Below are 12,611 nucleotides of genomic sequence, written 5' to 3' on the forward strand. Positions count from 1 at the left end.
CTACCGGCCCTACAGGGATGCTGGGCAGTCGGCCCAGATCCCCAGCGGCAGTGTGTCACCCAGGGAGCTGATGGTGTCGTCCATCCTCCCCAGCGGCAGAGTAAGTCCCAGGGAGCTAAAGGTGTCGTCCTTCCTCCCCAGCGGCAGTTTGTGTCCCAGGGAGATGAAGGTGTCGTCCTTCCTCCCCAGCGGCAGGCTGAGTTACAGGGGGCAGAGGTTGTTGTTCCTGCCCCCCAGCAGAAAAGTGATGTGCCAGGAAGGCAGTGTGAGGTGAAGGGAGAGGAGAGCAGCGTCCTCCCTCCCCAGCGGCAGTGTGTGTCTCCGGGAGCTGATGGTGTCGTCCATCCTCCCCAGCGGCAGGCTGAGTTACAGGGGGCAGAGGTTGTTGTTCCTGCCCCCCAGCAACAAAGTGATGTGCCAGGAAGGCAGTGTGAGGTGAAGGGAGAGGAGAGCAGCGTCCTCCCTCCCCAGCGGCAGTGTGTACCTCAGGGAGCAGAAGGTGAAATCCTTCCTTCCCAGCGGCAGTGTGTACCCCAGGGAGCAGAAGGTGCAGTCCTTCCTCCCCAGCGGCAGTGTGTGTCTCCGGGAGCTGATGGTGTCGTCCATCCTCCCCAGCGGCAGGCTGAGTTACAGGGGGCAGAGGTTGTTGTTCCTGCCCCCCAGCAACAAAGTGATGTGCCAGGAAGGCAGTGTGAGGTGAAGGGAGAGGAGAGCAGCGTCCTCCCTCCCCAGCGGCAGTGTGTACCTCAGGGAGCAGAAGGTGCAATCCTTCCTCCCCAGCGGCAGTGTGTACCCCAGGGAGCTGATGGTGTCGTCCTTCCTCCCCAGCGGCAGTGTGTACCCCAGGGAGCAGAAGGTGCCATCCTTTCTCCCCAGCGGCAGTTTGCCATCCAGAGAGAGGAACTTGCTACACCCTCTCTCCCACGGCAACCTAACCCACCAAGGGGAGATGTTAAGCCCCACAACTGTGCAGATGGGACCGTAGTCTCTGCACTTACAGCACAAGGGATAGGGCCGGTCGGTCCTGTTCCCCAGCCTCAGTGTGATGGATCCAAAGGGGAGACAGTCGGTCTCCCCCTCCGGCAGTCGAGGACTATGTAACCAAAGGGGAGACAGTCGGTCTCCCCCTCCAGCAGCAGCCCCAGATCCCGAGAGAGGAGCCTACCAACTCTTCTTTTCAGCATGGCTCCAACCAGGCTACTCCCGTGGTAGCGCTGGCACTCAGCAACCCACCAAGGCAGCCTATCAGTACCCCACACAGCCTTGTTGAGGCACCTGGACATGGACGAGCTAATCTTTTACCCAGGTGTAGTAACCATGTATTGTGGGTAGGCTGTATTACTGTTTGTGCTTCGTGGGTGGGTTGCTGGACTAACCAGGGCACTGACCGGCAGGAGGTCAGATACCCTGTTAGTCTGTTTGGAAAAGGGGAGAAATGTGGCGGTACCAGCCTTGCCACTGGGCATTGGAGAAGACTGATTGCCAGCCTCCTGCCATGTGACTATGGCCCCTGAGATGTATTGCCTGCTCTCCTGTACTGCTGAGGATTGCTACCCCTTAGGTGGATTTGGCTATGGAGCTTGTGTAGCCCTCTGTTGGTAGCAACAGTAATATGCACTACCTGAATAGCAAGACTGGTAATTTGCATATTCGGGTAGATTTGCATATCGCTAATTCTGCATGCAGGAGAGACATTTGTGTTAATTATGGTCTTCCCCACCTATTTATAAATATGTAATTATGTTATAATAAATCACTGAATGTTGCCTGCTATGATTTGACTGTTTGTAATTTTATTGAGTTTTCACAGCAATGTTAATGTAATGACCAAATGGGCTAGTCCCAAGTAAAATAAAGATTTTGTCAGTTGTACTTTACCCTCAATTTGGAGTCCTGTCTCTTATTGGGGGAATCTGCTACAAGGGATTGCTATGCTCTGCATATTCCCTTGCTATAATCACTCCTAAGCTCTTTTAAGAGCTCGTTCCTGCTTTGCTCTGGAAGGAAGAGAGGTTCGTCCTGCGGTGGTTGTGTTGTCGGCTAGAGTGCTTGGAATCCTCAAGAAGCGCTAGGAGCATCCATCAACGGAGGTACCCAGTCGGGGTGCCAGGTGATCTGTTACAGCCATAATGCCCACTTACTCAGGGAAGCTAATAACTTGTCTATTGAATGCATCGTCGCAGTGTATATATTTCCTGTAAAAGGTTAGAAATAGTCATTAGGGCGGTCAATTCAGGTTTCAGAACTCCCAGGTACTGTTTGTATGACCTCTGGTATATTGCTTGAAGTGCTGCTTCCCACTGGGGTCTTTATACTGAGTCCCAAATAGTGTTTATACATTATCTAGAGCAGTGGTCCCGAACCCAGTCCTTATGAACCACCAACTCCAGGTGTTGTCAGTATCAACATTTGAATATGAAACTGAAATACATAAATCCTGGACTGTTGGTGGTCACGCTGTATCTTTGTGAAGTGTTCATTTATTATTCTATTTTTCTTGCTCTACATTACATGGTGAACGTAACCATTTTATTTGACCTATAATGTATTATATACGGAACATATTATATATGGCAAGTAACAGTGGTAATGTTGCCGCTACCAATATTGGTTTGTATAACCCTAATGGCATTTGTGATGGAACTGAAAAGCTTACCTGACTAGCTTGTGTGGTTTATCTGTTTGGTACTCAAATGGTTAAAGGTGAACATAAACCATACATAGAATATAGATATTTGGTATGTCAATGTTACTCCAAATATCTGGGATACTCGTGCTATTGTAGCAAGCAAGTAACAAAGGAGTTAAGAGGAAGTTATATGAATAATAATGACTCTGGTAAAGATTTTTTTTTCCTTGTCACAGTGGGGGTTTAATGTCTGTCATGGAAGGACACTCGTTCTGCACTGGATTCCTGTCACAACGCATAGTAATGAGCAGAATATCTAACCTAAGGACGTAAGGGCAGAATAATTATCAAATAATCCCTTATTAAAATCCTAACGAGAGGCATTAAACATCAGCCAAGTAAAGGCCCCTGAAACAAGCAGAGCAGCACACTCTGCTCACAGCAAAACAGGATAATATCAACAATTACCCAGTATAGGCTCATTAGGATAGGGCTGCAGAGCGCCTCAAAGCTGGGGGGTGACAGTGAAGGACAGTGACAGAGGGCTCTCCAATCACATAATGGTTTAATAAGCAGCTGGGACACAGTGAGGGGTCGTACACTGAGGGAACATGCTGCCTCTTGCTTACTGAACCTGGAGGCGAGAATAACCCTTACCGTTCCACAAGACAAACCAGAGCTAGAGAGTAAATAGTTATTCCTGGACAAAGATATTTTAGACCCTATTGTTCCTTTATTGTATTTATGCACCTAACTGACTGTTGTCATTCTATTTTCCAGTAACAGAGACAAAGCAAACAAGATGTATTTTCAGTTAATGTTACCATTAATATTTCATCATTACAGTAGCTTAATTTTAGAAAGTGAAATTTGCCAAAATGCATTCTTAAAATAAATTAACCCTAACCATATTCCATTATGTCTGCCAAACAACCCTTTAGCTAGTGTTACCTAATATCACATATACAACATTACCAAGCAGTGATGTGGCTTTATGACTCTTGGTGGTTTAGTTCCAAACCCAGTTCCATATTTCTAAATATGTATTTGATTATAATGGATAGTTAATCTTCCCTGGACTTTATGGATAGTAATCTGTACACAGGCTCTCAATACATCATGCCCACAGAGCTACTTCTGCATCTCCATCAACCTTATCTGTGGACCTTAGCATTCGTAGGATTGGCCTATTTCGTTCTTTTAGAGGGACATTATAATCACCAACACCACTTCAGCTCATTGAAGTGGTCTGGGAGCACTGTCCCTGTCCGTTTAACCCTGCAATTGTAATTATTGCAGTTATTTATGAACTGCAATAATTACCTTGCACTGTTAACTCCACCTCTAGTGGCTGTCGACTTTTGGCCGCATGACACCGGACTTCTTCACGCTCTGCATGAGGACATCGAGCGTCTGCTAAAATGCCATAGGAAAGCATTGAAAGAATGCACTTTAGGTCCCCAACGTCGGTTGGGGGTGGAGGAGCTGAGGTGCAGCCCGAATCCAGCACCAAGGGACTTTGATGCTGGATTCAGGTAAGTGAATTAAGGGTTTATACGCTGATGGGGTTGCATGAGCAAGATGGGCACCATAGGGTACTTTCCATTTAGTTTTTCTCTTTGTCTAAATAAATGAAAATATAATTTAAATAGAATGTGATAAAAAATTGTAGTGTGTGATTCTTAAATGAAATATGTTTCTGTACAGATGGCAGCCCTTCAAAGTCCTTTCTATGGAGACAAAATGAACCTGTTTTCTCTTTGTCAGAAGATAGAACAGTGTGACTACCCACCTTTGCCCTCAGAACACTACTCTGAAAAGGTAAGCTAGTTTTACAGACATTCCACATATAAGGGGTATTTCATACATCTCATGTGGGATTCTAGCTGACAGCCCATCAGTCTGTGCATATACCAAATAGATAATATAAAGCTTGTAAATCTAAATGTGTATGGTTAGACAATTTACTAATTTAAGTTCAAAATTAAAAACCAAAAAAAAAAAAGCGACTTAAATATTCTAGGACCACTATTTGTTTCTACAGTGTCTTGGTTGCTATTTACACCACCTCCTTTCCACATTTTGCCACCATCGGTCGTCTGTTGCTAGCATATTATGCATTGTGATACCTGACATCCAAAATACACATAATTGACATTAGCCATCCCTGAAATTTTGTTATTTTTTCTTATTTTTTTCTGTCATAGTCAAAAATACTTGGCACCCTCAAAGTGATAATGCAATGTACATGCCGTGTAAACCAAATGTTAATAAAGTTTCCAATAATATACATTGTAATTGTAGTTTGTAATACAAAACCTGAAAATATCTAAGGGGCACAGTAGGTCACAGTGTTTACGTTCTATAATGTTTAGTCCCTAATTAGACTCACTGACAGGCCTACACTCATAATGCTGATAAGACTTTTTTCGCCACAAGCAGCAGCATTTATATATATATATATATATATATATATATACATTCTGCAGTAGATGTTCAAACTTGAAGGTTGCAGGTTAAATTCCCAGTAGGATTGTCCCAGCCTGTTTGCTTTTCAAGCTGTTAATCTGCTGCAGATCTGCCTAAACCTGAGAGCATCTGCTGAAAGCTCTTTTAATCTCTTAATGAAGAAAAATGCTATATAAAAATAATATAGTTATGTTCTAATTATTACAGTTAAGTAGGCTGTTTAAGCATTTAATCAGTTTTGTTCTAGTGTATTTAATAGGTCCTACATATTAACATTATTAGCAGGAAACACAATACTATACGCGTTTATATGTCGGTATGAACAAGACAATACAATGGCACATACACAATGCTGCATGTGTATTCAGAGTTTGGGCTCTATCCAGATTTCACGCTACTGCAACATTCAGACCACTGTTTGCCTGCTGGGTCCAGGAATTAGTGTAAGTTGACAGATGTGTTTCCTGTCTGTACAATTACTGTCTGTCCACCTCCCTCTGGCAGTGCTAAAGAGTCCATGTAAGTACAGTGATACAATACAGGGTGCGAAGGAGTATTTAAACCTCCAAAGCACCAGCTCAATCAGCGCCAGGCTCCAGATGGCATGCATGCAGTATTAGCACAGAGCCAGGGTGAGAGTGCGCAGGGCAAGCCCTTTGGCTCTGGATTATCTGTCTGTGCATGCTGCTTCTGCCAACAAAGATTGTCTATCTTCTTCTTTTGGAGTTTTGCAGAGTGTAATCAGACGAATGTATAAAATCCAACTTTCCAGCCTAATTTACTCTTGCTACTTGTGACAAAAAAAAATCACAAACCTGGTATAGTCCACATGTATGACTATATGAGTGTATTTGTCATTCTGTAAATTACGTTTTAATGGTTGTAGAACTGGCAGGCTACTGGCGCTGCCCTCCATTGTCACAGCGGTTTAATATATATATATATTTTTAAAAAAAATTTTTTTTACTATACAATGTACTATTGAGCATAGGGTTTCTCCTTAGAAATTTTTACAGATAAAAATGAATCTGGTGCCAGGCATTGCTCCCTGTGCTGGTTTCCACGCCCTGTCTGCCGTCACTGCCCCATTCGGAGGTCGAATTCTGAGCTGAGATTGGGAGGGGTAAACAAAAATAAGCAAGCAAGAAATGGAGGGAGGCAGGAGGGCAAGGCAGGGACAGATAGTACATTGAAGCTTTCCCTTCCAGACATCTCCTGCAATCACTGTCACCAATGTGTGCTGATGAAAGATGTATTTTTTGAAAAGAATTCAGAGTTACGGCCTGCCTAAGTCATGTGTGCTGGGAGAGCAACTAGCCTCCCGCACAAAAATGCAAATATCTCTGCACTGCACATGCAGGCTCCTACCACCATGAACACGTTTAAAATGGAATTGATTTGCTGACAACATCTGTTGACACATAGCCAGTAATTGTGCTGTAGTGGTCACAGTGCTTAAAGTACACTATTTTTGCACAGCTCCGTAAAATACTCATCCTTACAGATCTATGAAGATTTACTTTGGTAATGCATACTGCCACCAGAGACCAATTCCGACTAAGGTGGTGTGCTGTCGGCATCAGTTTTTACCTCATCACAGCTGTTTTCCATTTGGTCAGCATTTTTTAATCATTTTACTAAGAAGGGTATTTAAACTTTTTTTCATTATTGCATTATATTATTATTTTTGATCTGAGATTTTATGTTTAGTGCAGTTTTAATCTGTCAACCTGGCAACTGAAGCTGTGGAGCAAAGTGGATTTACCCAGCAGGCCTGGCCGTAATGAACTCCATATACAGTGGAGCAGCATAAGTTATATTTTTCTGCTGGAGAGTGAGGATCTTTTCCTACATGAAATAGATTAGGATGCCTAAGTTAGGGGCCCACTGTTGATTCCTTATAAAAACGTAATCATCATTGTAACCCAAGAAGCCGGAACGAGGGAGGTTTATGTTAACCTTATTCGTTCCCACCATCAAATTGCCAAGAAGTGGAAATTCAGAGTCTAGTAGAATGAACTAATAATGCAAAGTGCTCACTGTACCAAAGAAAATTAATCTAGTTTTAAATGTTCATAACCAGCCAATAACGATACGTTGTTAAGGAAACAACAATCCTGGCACAATTTATGTTGTTGTAAAAGCAGAAGCCCATATAAAAATGTAACTTGTGAGGTCACTGTGAAAACCTCAGGGTAATGAGCCTCGTTCATTCATTGTGATTGGCTGGGTGCAAGAACAAACATGATGCAGGAGAAGACAAAGCTTTGTTTAAGAAAACTGGTCTATGCTGATCTCCTCAGGTGAAAGTTAAAATAAAGCATAAACCTACCTCTATGTCCTTTAGCCTGATCCTCCTCCACTAATGTCAATACTCCCCCTAGCAGCCAGAGGAGGGATGCAGAGGACAAGAGCGGGTGGCTGACGCCAGAATTAAAATTTTATGATATTGCCAGATTTGAAGAAACATCTACAGTGAGGGAAAAAGGTATTTGATCCCCTTCTGATTTTGAACGTTTGCCCACTCACAAAGAAATGATCAGTCTATAATTTTAATGGTAGGTGTATTTTTTTTTTCAATGTCTCGTTTTTATTAGTTTTTACGAAATATAGAAAAATACAAGGGTATAGAAAGGAAGAAGGGGATGGGGGAACAATTCATCGACGTGAACATGGACATTGGTCGCTCTTGCTGGCATAGAATTAAATGCTCACAACACATGAACTTTCGAGCATTCAGGAGTCAACATCTGGTAACACCTGTAAGCATAACAGGATCTGACAGAGTCTAACAGAATCTAACAGCAGGGGTTGATAGCGACTCTACCTTTGGCATGCGTAAGTTTTTGTTCAATGTGTCCCTCTTGCCAATTGTCGGCTAGTGTGGAAGTGTAATGGCCATCTTTCGAGCGGTCGTGGTGTCAGGGCGTGTGACATTGCAAGTCTCAGTGTCTATAACCTGACTATTTTTCCAATGGTAGGTGTATTTTAACAGTAAGAGACAGAATAACAAAAACAATCCAGAAAAATGCTTGTCCAAAGAAGTAAAAAAATTGATTTGCATGTCAGTGAGTGAAATAAGTATTTGATCCCCTACCAATCAGCAAGAGTTCTGGCTCCCATGTGTCTTTTATACAGGTAACGAGCTGAGATTAGGAGCACTCTCTTAAAGGGAGTGCTCCTAATCTCAGCTTGTTACCTGTATAAAAGACACCTGTCCACAGAAGCAACCAATCAATACGATTCCAAACTCTCCACCATGGCCAAGACCAAAGAGCTGTCCAAGGATGTCAGGGACAAGATTGTAGACCTACACAAGGCTGGAATGGATTATAAGACTATCGCCAAGCAGCTTGGTGAGAACAGTTGGTGCGATTATTCGCAAATGGAAGAAACACAAAGTTTCAGGCTCCCTTGGTCTGGTGCTCCATGCAAAATCTCACCTCGTGGAGTTTCAATGATCATGAGAACAGTGAGGAATCAGCCCAGAACTACATGGGAGGATCTTGTTAATGAGCTCAAGGCAACTGGGACCATAGTCCCCAAGAAAACAATTGGTAACCAGGGCCTTAGGCATTTAGACGCCCTGTGCGAAAAATCTTCACAGCGCCCCCCCCCCTCGTCATCCATGTATGCTGTAATGTTTGTGTTGTCTGTGTATGTGATAGTAGGTGTGATGACTGTGTGTGATATGTATGCTATGTGTGATATTTGTAATGGGTGTATTAACAGTGTGTGATATGCGTGTATTGGTTGTATGTGACACACACACACACAGAGTCAGACGGCCATACACACACACAGGAAGACATCCACACACATACACAGGCAGACAGTCATACACACACACACAGACACACAAAGGCAGACAGTCTCACACACACAGACACACACAGGCAGACAGTCAGTCATACACACAGACACAGACAGTAATACACACAGACACACACAGAGGCAGACAGTAATACACACAGACACACACAGTCATACACACAGACACACACAGAGGCAGACAGTCATACACACAGACACACGCAGACAGTCATACACACAGACACACGCAGACAGTCATACACACAGACACACACAGGCAGACAGTCATACACACACACAGACAGTAATACACACAAACACACACACAGGCAGACAGTCATACATACAGACACACAGACACACAGAGGCAGACAGTCATACACACAGAGGCAGACAGTCACACACACACACATACACACACACAGGCAGACAGTCATACACACAGACACACATAGGCAGACAGTGATACTCACAGACAGTAATACACACAGGCAGAGAGTCTTATACACACACACAGACAGTAATACACACAGACACACAGAGGCAGACAGTCATATACACACACACACACACACACACACAGACAGTAATACACACAGACACACAGAGGCAGACAGTCATATACACACACACAGACAGTAATACACACAGGCAGAGAGTCACACTCACATGACAAGCCAGGGCCGCCACCAGAAATTTTGGGGCCCCTAACTCAGCTCAGGGTCTGGGCCCCCTGGGGCCCGCCTCCAAATACCGCCCACTGGGTCCACACACAGACACAAACGCACACACTGATACAAAAGGACGCAGATACATACTAACAGACACACATACTGAAACAGACATACACGCATACAGGCATACATACTGACACACACATACTGAGACATACACACAGGCATACATAGTGACAGACAGACACATAATAACATACATACAGACACACATACATACAGACACCGACATACATACATACATACATACACACACATTCATACATACAGACACTGACATCCATACACACATACATTCATAATGGCATACAGACATACATTCATAATGGCATACAGACATACATTCATAATGGCATACAGACAGACATACAGACTGACATACATGCATACGTATATACAGACATACTGACAGACATACATGCATACAGACATCCATACACACATACACACAGACCTACGTTCATAATAATATGCAGACATACATTCATACTGACATACAGACATACATATATACATATATAATGACATACAGACATACATATATACATACATAGACATACATACAGACAGACAGACATACATGCATACAGACATACACAAACATACATAGACATACATGCAGTCAGACAGACATAGACATACACACAGACATACACACAGACATACATACAGACATACACACAGACAAGCATCCAGACATACATACATACATACAGACATATACATACATACAGACAGACATACATACACATACACACAGACAGACATACGGACAGACATACATGCATGCAGACAGACATACATACACATACATGCATCCAGACACACAGACATACATGCATACAGACAGACATACACATACAGACATGCATGCATCCAGACAGACATACATACAGACATACACACATACATACAGACATACATACACACATGCATACAGACAGACATACGCATACAGACATAGACATACATGCATACAGACAGACATACATACACATACACATACATACACATACATGCATACAGACACACAGACATGCACATACATGCATACAGACACACAGACAGACACACACACAGCTAATTTTCCAGCCACCCTCCTGTCTCTTACCTTTTCTTTGCAGGAGGGTGGCTGGGGATGATGGGAGTCGGCGCTGCTCCCTCTTCATTGCCTGGCTCTCCCTCTTCACGGCTGGCTGGGCGGGCGCGTTCCTCCCGCGCGGAGTGAGCTGGGAGGAAGTGAGCACTTCCTCCCAGCAGCACTTGCGGCTGCTTTTTTTTTTTTTTTTTAAAAGGGGCCCGGTCGCGCTATACAACGGCCACAGCGCTGACCGGGCCCCTGAAGGAGGGGGCTCATCGGGTGGCCCTAAGTGTGTGGGCCACCCGATGGGCCCCACACGTGGGGCCCGGACGGCCGGGCCCCCCAGGGCCGCCGGGCCCGTGACAACTGTTATGGTTGTCACCCCCTGATGGCGGCCCTGCGACAAGCACACAGTTACCTGTGGAGTTCATTGTGGAGGCAGTGCAGCTCCTGGTGACTGTTTGGTGGGGAAGCAGGGACTCCTTCCTGCTTCCCCTGCAGCAGTTTTCCGGCGCTTTTAGCTCCGCCAACGCCGCACGGTAAGCTCCGCCCCCACTGCAAATTAAAAAAAAAAAAAATAATAATAATTTTTTTTTTTTTTTTTTTAAATCCCGGCCGGCTGTGCGGCCGCATGGCGCCCTGTGCGGCCGCACAGCTCGCACACCCCTAAGGCCGGCCCTGTTGGTAACACACTACACCGAGAAGGACTGAACTCCTGCAGCGCCAGCAAGGTCCCCCTGCTCAAGAAAGCACATGTACAGGCCCGTTTGAAGTTTACCAATGAACATCTAAATAAATCAGAGGAGAACTGGGTGAAAGTGTTATGGTCAGATAAGACTAAAATCAAGCTCCTTGGCATCAACTCAACTCTCCATGTTTGGAGGAGCAGGAATACTGCCTATAACCACCGTCAAACATGGAGGTGGAAACATTATGCTTTGGGTGTGTTTTTCTGCAATGGGGGCAGGCAGCTGCACCGCATCAAAGGGATGATGGACAGGGCCATGTACCATCAAATCTTGGGTGAGAACTTCCTTACCTCAGCCATGGCATTGAAAATGGGTCGTGGATTGGTATTCCAGCACGACAATGTCCCAAAACACACAGCCAAGGCAACAAAGGAGTGACTCAAAAAGAAGCATTTCTGCAAAGAGGAGTGGGACAAAATCCCTCCTGAGATGTGTTTAAACCTGGTGGCCAACTACAAGACACGCCTGGCCTCTGTGATTGCCAACAAGGGTTTTGCCACCAAGTTGAAGGGGTCAAATTTCACTCATTGACATGCAAATCAATTTATAGCTTTTTTGACATGCGTTTTTCTTGATTTGTTTTGTTGTTGTTGTACTGTCTCTGTCACTGTTAAAATACACCTACCATTAATCATTTCTTTGTCAGTGGACAAACGTTTAAAATCAGCAGGGGATCAAATACTTTTTTCCCCTCACTGTACAGCAGCAGAGGGGTAAAATTCTGTATGTTCATGTTTACAGTGTTGCTACTCCCATGTCTGTCTCCCTCCAAGTCAAAGGCTCCACCATCTCCTCTACCTCGCAGACTCGCTGCCTAGGTGTTCTCTTTGACTCCGACTTCTCCTTCACCCCTCATGTCCAGTATATCGCCAAATCCTGCCACTTCCATCTCAAAAACATAGCTCAGATCCGCCCCTATTTAACACCAGATGCAGCTATGGTGCTGGTCCATGCCGTTGCTCTTTCTCGCCTTGACTACTGCAATCCCTTTTTCAGTGGTCTTTTGTGTTCCCAGATTGTACCGCTGCAATCTATAATGAATGAGGCGGCAAGGCTAATTTTCCTGTCCTCCCACAGCTCCCCCTCTGTCAATTCCTACATTGGCTTCCAGTTAGATATAGGCCTCAATTTAAGAT

General features: G+C 44.4%; 1 protein-coding gene across 5 annotated transcripts in view; it reads left to right on the forward strand.

The window, feature by feature from the left end:
• NEK6 (NIMA related kinase 6) overlaps positions 1-12,611 on the forward strand; it is a 407,500-nt gene that overhangs the window by 371,608 nt on the left and 23,281 nt on the right. For all 5 annotated transcript variants that reach the window (XM_063432360.1, XM_063432357.1, XM_063432356.1 and 2 more), the window contains exon 9: positions 4,337-4,450. In XM_063432360.1, coding sequence (XP_063288430.1) covers positions 4,337-4,450 — 114 coding nt within the window. The remainder of the gene's footprint in view (positions 1-4,336; positions 4,451-12,611) is intronic.

The sequence above is a fragment of the Pelobates fuscus genome, chromosome 9 (genome assembly GCF_036172605.1).
Source record: "Pelobates fuscus isolate aPelFus1 chromosome 9, aPelFus1.pri, whole genome shotgun sequence".
In the NCBI taxonomy this organism is placed as follows: Eukaryota; Metazoa; Chordata; class Amphibia; order Anura; family Pelobatidae; genus Pelobates; species Pelobates fuscus.